Source organism: Pinus tabuliformis, chromosome 5_2 (assembly GCF_031772625.1).
Source record: "Pinus tabuliformis cultivar Carrire ecotype Pingquan chromosome 5_2, CPIR1, whole genome shotgun sequence".
Taxonomy (NCBI): Eukaryota; Viridiplantae; Streptophyta; class Pinopsida; order Pinales; family Pinaceae; genus Pinus; species Pinus tabuliformis.
This window is the reverse complement of record NC_142306.1, coordinates 1,005,596,286-1,005,612,812: the sequence shown is the minus strand read 5'-3', so window position 1 is coordinate 1,005,612,812 and position 16,527 is coordinate 1,005,596,286. Positions and strand designations below refer to the sequence as shown.

Here is a 16,527-nt window from a genome sequence, read left to right as displayed (position 1 = left end):
CCTTATTCCTACCTTACATATCTCCCCCTACCAGTCCATCACTCCACCATCACTTCAAACACCCACGGTAGGTCATCCTGTAGCAATTTGTAGACATCCTGTAGAAACCTCTGAGTTTCCTGTAGGATCCCCTGCAGACATCCTGTAGGAGGCCACTCACTCGGTTGCTGAGCTTCTGAACGTGAGGAACCTCTGTGGATGGATGCTAAGGATCCCTAGGGACCTCTCCTAGCCTCCCCAACCTTTCCCACACTTTCCTTCCTTCTCCATCCCATCTGCACAACCAAACCCTAATTAGCACAAAATCACAATCATTCCATCCACTTAAAGGAAAAACACAAAATTATGTATTTTAAGATGCAAGCAGCTTAGATTCATGCATTTTCACTTGTTAGAGGTAATGGTAGCATTGGTAGAAGTTGCATTCACATTCTTTGCATTATAGAGGTTAGACTAGTCAAATTAGGGTTTCCTAGGTTTACATGCTTTGATTTGCTTTCAGTTCACTTTTGTCAAGAAAAGTAGCTTTCCTTTGAGAATAGCTTTCGTCCATCAATTAGCAAGCTTCTTCTGAGAGCCTATAGAAGTTGGCTTGAGCCCTAGCGGACTTGTGCCAGCTGAACAAGTGACAGCTACGACAAGAGCTAGTACTTGTGCATACAACACCGCCGCTTCCAAGTTTGTACGAACTACCGGGTTGATAAAATTAGAGATAGGAAGCTCCAGGAGTTGTAGCATTATTGCTACAATACTGGAGATCACCAGCCATCGGTACTCAGTAGCTCAATCTCGCCAAGTGTCGCTGAACGTTGTTTAGAGTCCGTTCTGTATCAGCAGCCGCCTCTTCGGCTCCTTGGCCGCGCCGTCCATGCCGCGGGAATCCATCTGGTTGTACAGGCCCGATGTCTGGAACATGATCATCATATCAGTCATTTGAATCTCATCAAAAAATATTTTTCAAAATTCATTATTATATTTGAAAAATCCAAAAAATCATAAAATCAAAAAATCTTACCGATCTCGCCCCATGCTACATTCGGTGGTAACACTAGATCAGGATCTCCTCGGAAATCTAGCCCAGCATAGGGGTAGTCATCCACGGTGATGATCTGCTGATCCCACCAGGTGAAGAAGTCATCGTCAAAGGCAGTCCTTGGGACCTCCCCACCCACCAGACGTTTCATCAGATCAGCCCACCGGCCCATGCGTGGATTGCGTGGGGTGCCTATGGAAACTGCTACCCTGGGGCGGAGTGCAGTAACCTTCTCGAAAAAGAAAGTACACAAGATGCTACCATATCCAAAGTTTTTAGTCTTACCCCTCCCGATAGAAGTGAGCTGGCTCTTCATGATGGCCAGAAGAGGAGTACACCAGTCGAACACAGTAGTGAGACAGTCAACTGCCACGCTCATGTTTCGTCGTGATGCCTGATGCAGAGAGGATGATCTGTTCACTCGAGCCATGGTAAACAGGATTATCCTAAGTGATAAACTCACCACATGTGTGATGGAAATCTGGCTCCCAACCTTCTTGGGATGTCCCGGGCAGTATATATGTACATAGTCCTCTATCGAGAGGGCACTCCGTGTCCTGCCCCGGGCTGTACTACCTCTCCCCTTCGGGAAAGGCCCGTGATAAAATAGATATCCTCCACTTCTACCCTGAGCGGCATCTGATTGATCATAAAAGCTTCCTCATCGACATCCCAATAATCAATGAGCATCTCAAGCAGACATGTGTTCGCTTTCATATTTTGCAATTTGAAAAATTTAAGCAAACCGCATCCCCTTAGGGCATCTAATGCTTTTGGACTGTTCATAACTTCATTGTCTACCGCTGCATGCTTTCTTTCACGCCACGTGACAGGCATCCTGAGAAAAAATCGATTTAAGACCGTTAGTTTTTTTTAAAAAATGGTTCGTGGCGTATACGCGGGTTCCTGTGCACACAGTCGCATATAGGGCCCGCGTGTACGCGGGTTCAATATTACCAACCCACGTATACGCCGCGAGGAAATTTTGGACAAAAGTTGAACGATGAGACATCAATCAAAAATCTTAAAACCAGTCACAATCAATTGCAAGCTAAGTATAAGAGTTACCTGGAGGTTTTCGATGAATTTGAATGGTTGAATCTCGTTGTGGGAAGTTCGCTCCTTTTGCTCCAAATCCTTTGCTCTCAAACTCAAATGGTGAAAATGGTGAGTCCAAAATGCTTTTTATAAGTTTTGAAAATGAAATTTTTTTTCAAAATTTTATTTTGTTTGGACTCATGTGACTTTTAACTTGGGAGCTTGGAATGTCAAGATTGGTCTATTTTTCAGGTCATTTTGGACGATTTTCAGTTTCGAGGCGGTTCCATGACTGCTGACCCGTCATGGCAGGTATCGTGTTCTCGTTGGCATACAGGTTAGTGCACCATTTTTCAGTTGCATTATGCATACTAGCCTCCATTTGACCGATACATCTGCCATAGGGGCGATCCCATCGTGTTATGGTTCATAAGCCATCTTCACTCGCCGATTCTTTAAATCATGACACGATGGTAGAGCCATCCTTTACATGGGCATCCTAGTTAGCACCTCACTGACATTTGTTGCTCATGCTACTCCGATTTGAGTAGGCTCGGGAGTCCTCTGTAGTTTCGCCATGACTTATGCGTTGAAGACTCATTCCTCTTAGCTTCTCCGCTTTGTTCTAGCCTTATACCCTAGAGGCTCCTTTGTGTTGAGTTGTACTACTGCATTGCATGTTGACCACTTGCACCTTTTGGCCTAGGGCCGGCTTCACTTGGACTCGTGTTTAAGCCAAATTTTGACCATGACGTTTGCAAAATCAACCTTGCATACCTTTGAATTCTGCAGCTTGACACACCTTGACCCGTGTAAGGAACATACCTTTGAGTGTCACTGACCAGTTTTCACCTCCCTGCATTGAGCATAGGAACGTTCCTTTCCCAGGAACTAGATCAGCTGTTTCACCGACACTCATTCTTTCCACTGTACCATAGCATTCTTTTATTCTTTTTCCAGCTTAACAGAAAAAGACAAAAAAATTAAATATTCCAAAAAGAGCGGGAACGGGACATTATTTCCATTTATTGTTGGCAGCTAGAGTCAGTTGTGTCGCCCTTGAACAAAGCACTCAAAACAAAGTCTCCTTCGTATGGGTGGGATTTAGTTTGACTTAGGTACGCCATAACCTTGTTATTGAGTCACTTCTCCCCCAATTGGTTATCTCTTCCAATCATTTGGAGGGTTTGTTCGTGCCTCCTGCATAGCAAACTTATACAGAGTCATCATATGCTGCCACATAGTCACGTTGAGTCGTGCTTTTGTTCAAGGGAAGTTAGCCTGAGTCGGCCTCTCTGCGATGTCTCTTGACTCATTTTTCACTCGGCCATCCCTGGTTGTCAGTATCATGTCTATCATCACATTAGTTATATTGGTCCTTTACTCGTGCCGGTTTGAGAAGGTCCCCATTGACTTCTTGCTGGCGGGTCTGGTCCTTATCGACGACGACACATTGCTTTGAGGATAGGCCTAGAGCTGCACTTTGGCCCTATTTTCACTATTGATAGGTTACCTTGTGCTCAGCATCGATCAGTATCATGGGTCTTTGACTGAGTGGTTTCCCTTGTGTTCGACATCAGCTTACATTATCACACATTGGGATTCGTGCAGTACATTGGTTTCCATTTGACCCTATTAGTGGATACCTCGCCTCTGTGTCAGCTTTCATTATTGGTTGGTTAAGAGGGTTTCTATCGTGCACTAGCCACATCTTGTGTACACCGGAAACATACTTCGGTTGGGTTACTACATCTTTTTCGTCCGATTCCTTCCACATTATTGGCCTACGGGTTACACTCGCGCTAGATTGATGAAGGATGCCTTAATTGCCTTCCTTCTAGCGGATCTTTCCCTATCGACTCTGACTCATTGCTCTAGGGCAAACATCTAGAGTCCATTTGGCAGTACCTTGGGGTTTGCAGTCATTAGTGGCAAATCCTTCGCTATCAATAGTGGGAAACCATCATTGTCTCCTGATCGATAGATTCTTACAGGTGTTCGACTCCAGCTCATCTATTCACACTTGTTAGATTGTACTGGGTACCTTGACGCTCATTATCATTATCAGTGAGTAGTCTCACGTTTGTTAACGGTATAAATCAATGACCGGTAATCAAACGATTTCTCACATGGTCGACTTCAGATCATTTATTCCCATGGTGTAGAAATGTACCACGACGGTCGGTGAAGACCTCAGGTTGTATCAACATTCATTGGTTCACTTGACAGTTGCCCCTGTTGCTGCTAGTTGATACCACTCCACTTTATATGTTGCAGTAAGTCGTGGCGACATTCTATATGCTGGCACCTGAGTTTGCAGTATAGTACCATCCTATTCCATCATGTTCAGTTGGTACCTTTTGGGGATCAGTCTATGATATCAGTGATCCGTTGCATCTTTCAGCATCATTGACAGTCTTATATGTGATATTCAGACATGTACTTGTTCATTATGATCAGATGATCCATTATGTATCTTTCAGTCATTTATACTTGTATACTTAGTGGATCCACTTGTACTTGATATGCAGACATGCTTTACTTTTTCTGAGCATGGGTATGCCTGCCTCAGACAGTGTTTCTTTCTAATCTCCTTTGGTGGCTTGGCAGGCTGAATTCTGGTGAAGTCCTCCTCGGTTTTTGACAGACTTCCTTTCCATGTACTCGCATAATATATTTCGGCCATCATGTACCCCTTCTGACCTCATATATTAGGGGGCATCTGTTATAGCTCCAAATCTCACTCTTATGGTTTATGATGCTGTAATCATGGCCTAGGGCAACCCCTCCTTCCAGACCTGGTCCTAAAAACTTAAAAAATAGTGTTTTATCCCTTATATGCGACATTGCCCTAAGTTAAACGCGTGTATACGCGGGTATGTGTATAGCCAACCCACGTGTATGTATTAAAACACTTAAAAAAATATAAAACTCCTTATTTTCAGGCGGAGATCGTGGGTTTAACCTGCTGATCACCTATTAGTGCTCGTGGCCCAACTGTTCCCAACCAACTCCTAACTAAAAAACTACTTTGGAGATGGTTTAAAAAGACCTCAAAGGGAAGGCCTAAGGGAGGAGAGAAGAGAGAGAAAGGTTATTATGCTAAGATTTTTCCCTTGACCAGGTCTGAAGTCCCTTGTGCCTTCTACACTTCCCTCATTTTGTATAGGAAACCTTTGTTTCCTTGTGTGTTGATGTTCATCCACCATTTATGACATCATGGAGAGAGTCATGGAAGGCGTTTTGTTAGAGGCTTGAGGCTGGAACGGATCTAGAAGGAAGCTTTTCTTGGAGCCTGCTGAAGGTGACTCAGGTGAAAATATTCCTTTTTATGTACTTTATTTGTCTATAATAAAAGAAACACATGTCTTGGTTCCCGAAATGAATCTTCTTTATGTTAATGATATTCATGCTTAGAATTCATATGTAAATGGTTGTTTGGATTTCATAACTAACTACCTTTCTTTATAACATGAAGATGTTTTCTTTATAAGTTTTTGTCCATGTACTGCTGTATTCTTTGAATTGGTTGTTTTGCAGGACAAAAGAGAAGAAGGGAACTCCAAGAAGGGTTTGCACCCTAAAGGCCTTCTCAAACGTAGGACCAAAGGTACGTACCCTTATCATAGAATTTGCTTATAATAGCATAATGGCTGTATGAATATATGTTTCTTTGAATAGATAACTTTCAGTCTGCTAGGGTTTCAACCCAAAAATCCCTAGGGGAACATTTACCTCTATCACTAACTTCTGCTTGGAGATGTCACGGAGATTCTGAGATATCTTGGACCCGTACCTATTCATTTTGGCAGCATAGATTTCTTTTGCATCATTCAAGGTGAGGAGGGGGTCGGTGTCAGAGAGGGTGAAGACTGCAGGTGGCTTGAAAAGCTTAGGGGAGTGAGCAGGAAGGATAATATGATTGCTGAGGTGACCGATATTTAGAGAGTTTGCAGAAATGTGGATCAAGCTATGGGATTGGCTTATCATAAGTGAGATCGTTTTCTCTGACTTGTCCAATGGGTCTATTGGTTGCCCTGTTGGAGAATGAGTCAGCTTTTGTATTATTGTCCCTCAGGACGTGTTTGAAGGTGGTATCCAATGTGTTTAAAGGTGGTATCCCCCATATGATTGATGTTGACCATGATCCTTAGTTTGATATTGTTGAGAGCGGCTTTTTTGAACTCTCCCCCTGTAGCCAGAGTAGCAATTACAATTGCCGAATCTCCTAGGATGATTGGATTCTGAACTCTCATATGCTTCAGAATGCTTGTGCCTAAGAGGAGGCTGTAAGCCTCGGCCATGTTGTTTGACATTTGACCCAAGCCCCATTCATATGTTATAAGAGTTTTGCCATGCTGATCCTTTATAATTCCTCCTGCCCCAGCTTTCCCCGGATTGTTTTTTTAAGCTCCATCAAACTGATGAGTGGTTCGCTTTTGTGCTAGAATCCATTGATTTATGTCCTCCTTGGTGCCTCGAAGTTTCCAGTTGTTCCTTCTCTTCTCTTCTTTGAAGTGGATTTTCTTGTTTTTGTCGTAACTTAGACAGAATTTGTTGAACCTGTCATCCTCATCTTTTTGCCTGCTGGATCGATCTGGTTGAGAGACAGAGTTGGCACTTATTGTATTAGAGACAAGATCCATAGTTTTTGCCAAGGTGCGCGCTGGGTTTGGCTTCTGGTTGTTGAAGATACAATTGTTCCTGGTGAGCCAGATTTTCCAGTTGAGTGTTGAGGGAATGCATTTCCACAAGCGAATGATAGGGGCCTTGTTTTTCTTAGGATAAGGATAGCATTTCTCCCAATTTTTGTGTAAAGAGGGAAGCTGGTCGAAGGTCTCTCTTATTTTCAAAGGACTGATAAGCTGATTCCAGCAGCTTTGGGCATAAGGACAATCAAAGAAGAGGTGTTGGCTGCTTTCCTCCTGAGCACGGCATAGGCAGCAGATTGAGGGACCAAGTATACCTCTTTTTTTAAGATTCTCGGCCGTGAGGATCTTGCCTTTGAGAAGGGTCCAGTTAAAAAACTTGATCTTTGGCAGGCACTCTAATTTCCACACTGCTGTACAGAGGTTCCATTTACCTGTTGCTATACTTGCCTGAAGAAGTTTGTACCCGTCTTTAACTGTGAAGTTTCCTCCGCTAGGGTCCCATATGAAACTGTCACCAGCCGCTTTGTTTATGGGAGCAGATCCTGAGAGAGAGGTCTTAAGGTCTGCCCATTGGTCCCTGAGATCATTTGGAAGAGGGAGGTCCTTCCAATCAAGCCAACTATTATGATCCCATAGGGAGATGTCATAAAGAGAGTTCAAATTTTTTGCTTCCATCCAAGTTTGCAGGGTGCTGAAATTCTGGAGTAGATTTCTTGGCTTTACTCCCATGATTCTGTCTGTCCAAATATTTATTTCTTTACCATTGCCAGGAAATTTTGAGATGTGGTTTCTGAATTGAGGGAGAACTTTTTTGATGAGTTTCCAGACAGGAGTGCAAGGTCTTTCAACAATTGCTTCAGAGAGGACATTAGAATTCGACCCGTTGAGATATTTTCTTTTCATAACCTCCACCCACCAGGAGCCTTTTCCTATAAGCATTCTCCAGATCAGTTTGAATCCCATAGCTTTATTAGAGAGACTTGGGATTTTGATGGCTAGGCCCCCTTTTTCAAAGGGAAGAATAACTTGGTCCCATCTGACTAGGCTGAATTTTTTTGAATCTTGCTTCCCTCCCTGCCAGAGGAAACTTCTCATAATTAATTCCATGTGCTTGTGGGTGTTGGCGGGAGCCAAGATTACTGCATATTGATAAATGGGAAGGGCAGAGAGGATAGCCTTAATTAGAATAGTTCTGCCAGCCAAATTTAGCCAGGATAGCCCCCAACTTTGGAGAAGTCCTCTCATTTTTTCTATGTACTTTACCAAAATTTCAGACTTGACTATTTCTTTTGCTAAGGGTAGACCCAAATATGAGAAGTGGCTCCAATTTCTTTGCACTGGGATGTCTAGAATCGAGGAGATTCTTTGCATGATTTGAAGAGGGACATTCCAGGTGTATATCTTACATTTTTTATTGTTTAGCATTCCCCCTGAAGCTGCCAGGAATGAGTCCAGAGTTTTCTTGAATCTTTTTTCCATTAAGCTTGAGGCTCCCCCAATTAGTAGGGTGTCATCCGCAAAGAGCGAATGATTGATTTCTTTGATCCCTCTCTCTATACTGATCCCTGTGATCTCCTTTTGCTTGCGAAGTTTTTCCAAGTGGATGCTCAAGGTTTCCGCCATTATGATGTATAAGAAAGGAGAGAGGGGGCAGCCTTGCCTCAGTCCCCTAGAGCTTCTGAAGTAGCTGCTAGGTCTGCCATTGATCAGGGGGGTGGTCCAAGGGTTAGAGATGCACTCCATGATGATGCTTATGAATTTGTTGGAGATCCCGAATTTTCTGAGGACGTCTGTCAGGAAGTGATGGTCAACCCTGTCGAAGGCATTTGCCATGTCTAATTTGATGATCATGCCTCTTTCTTTCCTGTTAATGCTACTGTGAATTGCTTCTTGTATCAAAATGATGTTGTCCGTGATTTTTCTATGAGGGACAAATCCGCCTTGGTTCTCTGAAATAAGATAGGGGAGGAGCTTTTTGAGCCTGTTGGCTAGGATTTTAGTGACTATCTTGTAAGAGACGTTGCATAGAGAAATAGGTCTAAAAAGGTCGAAGGAGAGGGGATTAAGGTCCTTGGGGATGAGGGCAAGGTGGGAGGATTTAGTATTTTCCACCATCTTGTATTTTTTAAAAACATTTTTTACCATCCTGACAGTCCTTTTTTATTGTGTCCCAATGATTTTTATAGAAGGCGACAATGAAACCGTCAGGTCCTGAGGCCTTGTCCGGCTGCATGCTGAAGGCCGCCAACCTGATCTCCTCTTCTGATACATCCTGGTCCAATTCTCTGTTTTGCAGATCAGAAATTTTACTCTCGACTGGTCTAAGGAAATCCGTGCTGTCCGAAGTCTGTGGAACTGCTAATAATAGAGATTGAAAATGTCTGTGCGCTGCCTCTTTGATTCCCTCTTGATCGCTAATCTCTTTCCCCTCTGCCACAATTTGGTTGATTTGGTTTCTGGCACGTCTGGGTTTTATGTTATTGTGGAAGAAGGAGGTGTTTTTATCTCCAGCTCTGAGCCAGAGACACCTTGATTTCTGTCGTTGTTCTTCTTCCTCCACTCTATTTTGCCTGTAAAGTTCCCTGTACATTTCATTTTCTTGGGTTTGGTCTTCCTTTGTGGATTGGTTGTTCTCTTTTTCCTGGTTCCACTGTTCCAACTGCTTATGAAGATCTGCTCTTTTTTTGTTTTCCATTGCTGCGTTTGCTCTTGCCCACTGTTTTATGGCTGTTCTTAGAGACTTTAATTTTGTTTCCCAAATGTAGTGGGGCGAACCAATGACTTCCTTAGCCCACTGATCTTTGATAAGTTTACGAAAGTCGTCTTTAGAATCCCAGGATTTGTTGTATTTGAAGGGGAGAGGCCCCAGATTTCTTCCCTTGTCAAGAATCATGACCACGGGCTTATGGTCTGAGGCAGAGGCATGGACAATTTTGTTTTTGACTGAGGAAAAGCCTGCGACAATTCTTTCATGTACAAGGATTCTGTCTAGTCTCTCTTTAATGTTGTGGATGCCAGCTCTTTTGTTGCTCCATGTAAATTTCCCGTTATAAGGGGGAATATCAATAAGGTTGTGAGTTTGAATTATCGCTTCCAGAGAATCTCTTGAAGGGTCCGCGAGGAAGTTCCCACCTAGTTTTTCCTCAATGTTCCTTATTAGATTCAGATCTCCACCCAAGAAAATGTTCCTATCTTGAGCGGACTGCAAATCTGAGTTTATTGAGTCCCAGCAAAGAGCTTTATCCCTGTAGTGGTTCGGGGCGTAGATGTTGTAGATAGTGTAATATTCTTTTGAGACTTTGTTTTTAAGGTCTATTCTTACCCACCAATTGCAAGAATTTTGGTTGGTGAGGTCCCATTTGTTCTTGTTCCATAGAGTTCCTATGCCTCCTGAGGCACCTGCTGCACCTATTGCTATACCTGTAAAACTTTTGTATCTTTTGATATGATTTTGGAAGTCTTGTTCAGATATTTTGGTCTCCTGGATGAGGAAGAGGTCTGGCTGCTCTTGATTGATTAAATCCCGGACTGCATTTGATTTTAGGGAGGAGCCCATCCCCCTGCAATTCCAAGAGACCAATATCATCATTTACCAATTTTTGGGTGAGTCCCGCTCCTCTCCTTTGTCTTTTCCCCACTTCCTTTTTGTTTGTCCAGGTATGTGTCCATCGGTTGCTGAGTTCCAGTGGCCATTTCTTTCACTGCTGTTTCGTCTCTAATTTCTTTATTCGACTTCCTGCCTGCTTTTCTCGGAGGATCAGAGGAGAGGCTAGCTTCTTTCAATTTGTTTCTAGTAAGGATTCGCTCAATGGTTGGGGGGGAGTGTATGGAGGTAGCAAGGGGGAGGGTATGACTGCGAGGGCAGTGGCTCGGGGAGATGCAAGGGGGGATAGGGGATCTTCAATTGACAGGGATTGAAAAGGGTTGGAGGATGAGGGGAAGGGAGGGGCTGAACTAGAAGGGGGAGGAGGAGGGGCATTTAGGGTTTTCGGAGGAGGCTTGGAGCTAGGGCCTTGCAAAGGGGTAGATTTCTTCTTTTTTAATTGCTCCCAAGAGCCTTCGGAGGTTTCAGCATTTCCATTAGACTCATTTATTTTTAACTTGCTACATCTATTTGAAAAATGTCCATATTCGTGACATACCTTACATTTGAAGGGTAACTGCTTGTAGTATATCTGTTGGATGTGTGTCCATTGATCTACTTTGATCTTGATGGCTTCCGGCAGGCCTTTCCTCAGATCGACTTCTACGCAGATCCTTGCACAAGCATGCATATTCTCCTTTGGCTCAGATCTGTCAATGTATTTGCCGACCGTGTTCCCAATAGCCTTTACTGATTCAACTCCCCAGTAGTGGAGCAGCAGATGGGGTAGACGAACCCAAACCGGGACAACATTTGGGATGTCCATTTCCGGATCGAGGTCGGGAGACCATCTGTTTAGGTAGAGGCCTCTTGAATCCATGAAATAGGGGCCATTTCTAAAGATAAGGTTCATGTCCTCTTTTGATTCAAACAGAAAGGTGTAGAAGCCCCTTCCACAGAATCTGATAGCTATTTTTCCTAGTATTATCGCATTCCAGTTATGTTCCACCCATTTTTGGACTGCGTGAACTAGCCAACGAGGCCTCTCCCAGCTAAAGTGATTGCGGCCTTCCTTGGGAGGGTGGGAGGAAGAGATACTTCAGGGATTTCATCAAGTTTCTTGACGAAATTTGACGCAGATGGACGGATTCTTGTTGAGGCATTCTCAAGGATAAGAGATGTGAACAATTTCTCATAGTCTTCCAAGTCTGGGGACGATGGATCAGTCCCAACCATTGTTGCGAAGGAGAGACAGAACGCAGATGAGCCAGGGAGAAAACGAAGGCTGAAGGGAGGGACCCCAGAGCTGGGGCCAGGCAGGAGGCTCGAGAGCGACCAGAAGGTGGAGGGGAGCCCAAGGGGGGCGCAGAGAAGACAAACCCAGTAGCGGAGCAACCAGGTGGGGCCTGGAAGAAGAAGAACCAGTCTATGGCGGTCGCGCAGGAGCTCCAAATTCGAAATCGCCTCCCACCATAAGCCAACAGTCCATGGTAACCCTATCTTGTTCCTTATTACCAGCAATCCCCAAAGGTAGTTCCAAGTAGATTAATTAGTTTTGAATGTCCTATAGTTTAGTCATATTTTTGTAATATAGTTTTCAGATATTTGTAATGAATCTTGATATTTTCTATCAAGATATTTTGTGAAGAAATTGTATAAATACTTCATCAATTGAAAAATAGTGGTTGGTTTTTGCATCTCAAAAAGCTATTGTACATTTTCAAGCTTCAGTGGACTTATCAATAATATAAAAAGCTCTTTCACAGGATTCTTGTGTCAAATTCTTGGTGAAGTGCCTCTATCATTTTATGTGTTTATTACTCTTTGTTTACCATATTTGTGTGCTTTCATAATCTGAATTATCTAATAGAAAGTTGAAGAACATAATTTGTTTTGATGTACACTTTGATTCTAGCTTTGAATAATTTTAATGTATCTGACTGATATTAAGTAAAATAATTCTTAATTGCTATTTACATAATGTAAATCCTTTCTCTTCTTCTTATTCACTTCATTTAAAATTAAAGAATCCAATTAGTTTGGCTACCTTTTCGTCTGAAATATATCTACAAAATACTGAAACAAATCCATCCTTCAAGTTACATACTCCATAGCCCAACGTTAATCTATACATCAATCAACCATACATTTAAAACCAAGTCATAAACCAAACCTTGAAATTTTATACCTAGCCTAATATTCTAAACCAAACAAATCTAAATTTGACAAAGAGATCCCTCTCTGAAACTAGGAGGGCTAGATCCCAGCTTCCAAAGTGGTTTTGTGGTTACCTCTGCGATTATTTCCCAGCCTTATTAAATTACAGAGTGATAAAAGGACCAATTAAAGAAAATAAGTATTTAAATAAGTCCTACTAAAGGTAGAAACCTATTTTCTTATACAAATATTTTCCTATGCAAAACCCATATTAAAGCTTATATTGTAAGTCATAGAAATTATAGTAGTCAATTGTAAATGAGTATTTGTGAACTTTTGAAAAGAGAGAAAATTACAAATGTGCATTATGCACCACCCATTCACCCACACAATACACACAGTAAAATTCCTGCGCAATGAAAATTAACAATTTTAATCATTATGTTCTCCCACAAATACCTTGTCCTCTACAAAGTTTCATAGTTCTAAAATCAAATCTCTTCACAATTGTCCCCCCACACATAATTAGTACTTAGAAAATTAAAATCTCCATACAAAAAAATAGAATAAGATTCCCCACTCTCCTGCACATACTCATTCATATCATATACAATCATGAAATTTGTAAAAGTATTAGATTTGTTTGGAAAATTGATAGCTTATGTAGTAAGTCATAAAACCTACAGTAGTCAATTATAAATGAGTCTTTTTAAAGCATTACTGAGTAGGGAAATAGCTAAGCGCAAGTTTTTATGTGCTACTACATAAGGAAAAGAAGTATAATTAAAAAATTTCTTTATGCACCACCTATCCCCTACATAAAATAACAGTAAAAACACCTCACAATGAAAATTAATAGCTTTAATCATTATGTTCTCTTAGAAACACCCCATCCTCTACAAAGATTCATAGTTATAAAAGAAAATATGTACGAAATTTATCCCTCACACATACGTCATCTTTCATAAACATTTATAGTATATATGATGTGAAAAATTGTAAAAGTATTAGATATGTTCAAGAAATCAATAAGAATACACCATCTTTGCACAACGCAACATAATAGTATTTCCCATTCTCCTACACATACCTTCATATGATACATAATCATAGTTCTTTTGAAAATATGTTATCCTAATTTTGTCTTTGCCATAAAAGATCAACAAAGTAAAATCTTTGCACAATGAAATATCCCACACATACCTCGTTCTCCAGAAAGATTCAATTTTAGCACTAGTGCTCAAAACAATAATGAATTAATTGATTAACGCCAGTCTCCACACAAATTCCTTGACACATGTTTCTTCTGTACATGTTTCCTTTGCACAACCACCTTCGAAAAACCACATGCTTCCTCTGCATAACTACCATTGTACAAGCTTGACATATTAACTTTTAGCGAGACTAAACTAGAAAGAGATGAAAAAGAATTTCTCATCTGATAATGAAGATCAAGATTGCATAGTCTAGAAAAATCATAACATTGAAATTAACAATATTAATAATTTCATCAAAATAAAAGGCTCTAATCTCAAAATCTGTATGTAACTGCTCTCCCGCAAAAAATTTGTAAACCACACAGTAAACAATTGTCACAACAAAACATGATAATATTCCCCATTCTCCCACACATACCCCATCCTCTATAAAAATTCATATGATATATGACCAGGAAATTTGTAAGAGTATCCCCACACAATGACTTGTGTATCTTGCCACTGCCAACATTCAATTGACCATGAATTTTTCTCCTCGAGAAGTGAAACTTCTCTTTCTGCTCCTCATAGAGATTTGACAACTGAGCTGAAAGAAACTAATCGACATTATTTCCTAATCACATTTTAATCATCCTCATCGTTATCTAGATACATTGTTATCAATGCAATACTGACAACGTACAACCACGAGAAGTGACAGGAAGTAATTTAATGCAATCCATATCTGAATACTAATAAATTACCATAATTTCTATAATAATAATAATGACAATTGAATTGAAATAAACTAGTGACAGTATTTCCTAATCAGAGTTTAATCTTCCTCATCATTATCTAGATACATTATTATTTACCCTGGATTTTTAACCATCACAATGCTTTTAATGAAATATTGATGATGGAAAGTCAACGTGATGCAGAAGCATCATGGTTCCAAAAATTTGTACATTTAGTAGAATTTAGGGATCTTGTGTTTTTTAAGGAAGTTGGTTTCCTATGCATCAAATTAATGTAATTCTAATGCTTTTGTGTAATTTTATGAGAATAGGATCTAATTAAGTATTGAGAATCATATTGTAAATGTTATCGAATGAAGGGGAACATGAGAGAATCAAGATAGTTGAGAGTTCATAGGAATGGATAGATTTGGAAATTAATTGTAGATCTTAAATTAGGAATTAGTTCATGATTTCTACGATTGAGAGGATTCTTAGGGTTTAGTTTAAATTATTAAGGATCTCAACGAGAATTGGTTCACAGAACCTTTTGTATAAAAATTATAAGCATCAAGGCGTGGAGGGATTCAGAATTTAGATAGATATTAAAGGTTTGAATTGTGAGCTTACGGGCAAGACAGTAGGTGAAGAGGCCACTGATTAGAAATCAAGCCTAAGAAAATAACCCTTTTGTAAATATTTGTTTATATATAGATATATATATATATATACACACACACAAAGATTCAATTATGAATTATATAGTGTACAGGAAGTGATTGAACTACAAACAATGTGTAAATTGTGGAATATTAATGTGGAATATAGATGTGTAGGTGAACTTGAGCAAATTTACACAAAGGACAGTGCATAATCAATAGTGTGCAATCGAGACTGTACACAGTTCTACATGCAAGCTCGGCGTGTGAGAAATACACCGAAGAAGCTCATAAATGGTAGCAGAATTGCAAAGATTGTGAGGTGTGACACGGTGGAATTTTGAGGTGAATGTATTGTAAACAAAGAATTCTTTTAGATCATGAACTGGTGGAGGAAGAAAAAGTGCAGAACGTGAATAAAACTGACATCAATCACGAGAGTGTTGTGATCGTCGATGGTAGGAGATCCTACGATCCTATAATGACTGGGTTTGAACTAGCATGCGAGCTATCCAAAGCCGACGGACCCAATGCATCTATTAACCAAAGTTTATTTGTCAGTTCATCATGATCATTCGTTCTAGTGATAATTTGATGATAATCACTATCAAATGTGAGAACGTGTTAACACACTGGGAGGACCCGATGAGTTATTCAAAAGAAGTTTAACTTCTTTGAGTTCCAACGAGAAAGATGGTAAGCAATATATCACATGGAAATAAAATGGTAAGTGGAATTCCTTGAGAGTGCGCGATAAAACGTGGATGTGACATGTAGCATGCCGAGGGGGAAGCAAAACAACTTTTCTCACGTCCTTCTGGAATTTTATCCATCGTGCTAGTTAGAGCGCGGTATGATGCGATAACCATTGGGTCTGTAAGAAGAGAATTAACGGTGGAGATTTGAAGTGTAGGTTGGGCATCAATAAATGTGCAAATTCGTGTGAATTGACAAAATGATAAATTAACAAAGGGTTAAATGGTTTATGTATAATTTCTATTATACAAGAGTTAAATAGAAATAAAGCAGAATAAATATAGTATGGTTAATGTTTGGATTAAACTAAAATCCAAGTTAAAAGGGTATTATTGATATGTGTGGATAATAATAATTAACCAAAGATTATGGAAGAATTTTATAAGGTTCTGATCGAATGTTTATAAAGGTTTAGACTTTGGATAATTGAATGAAATGTTTCCACATAGATTGTTAGGTGTGGAGCCTGATTATCTTCTGTATTCAAAGGTTTCAGCTAAATGTATACGGCAGGAAGACTGTACACCCCTCCACGCAAGGGGGTGCGGGGGGAAGAGAGAGGAGATTGAGAGTGAAGAGGGTGTTATAGCGGATCTACTGTAGGTTGTATCTCTTCAGTTTGCTGGATAATATATAAAAATAAGGACTGACTATTTCTCTGTGGACGTAGCCCAAACTGGGTGAACCACGTATATCTGTGTCTCTCTTGTTTTATG

At 40.6% G+C, this 16,527-nt stretch overlaps 1 protein-coding gene across 1 annotated transcript in view; it reads right to left on the bottom strand.

Annotated features, from left to right (window-relative positions):
* Window positions 1–8,848: 8,848 nt before the first annotated feature.
* The window catches only part of LOC149162686 (uncharacterized), a 28,112-nt gene continuing 20,433 nt past the window's right edge, over window positions 8,849–16,527 (bottom strand). The window contains exon 2 of the mRNA XM_089435267.1: window positions 8,849–10,283. Within this exon, the coding sequence (XP_089291393.1) occupies window positions 8,849–10,283 (1,435 nt within the window). The remainder of the gene's footprint in view (window positions 10,284–16,527) is intronic.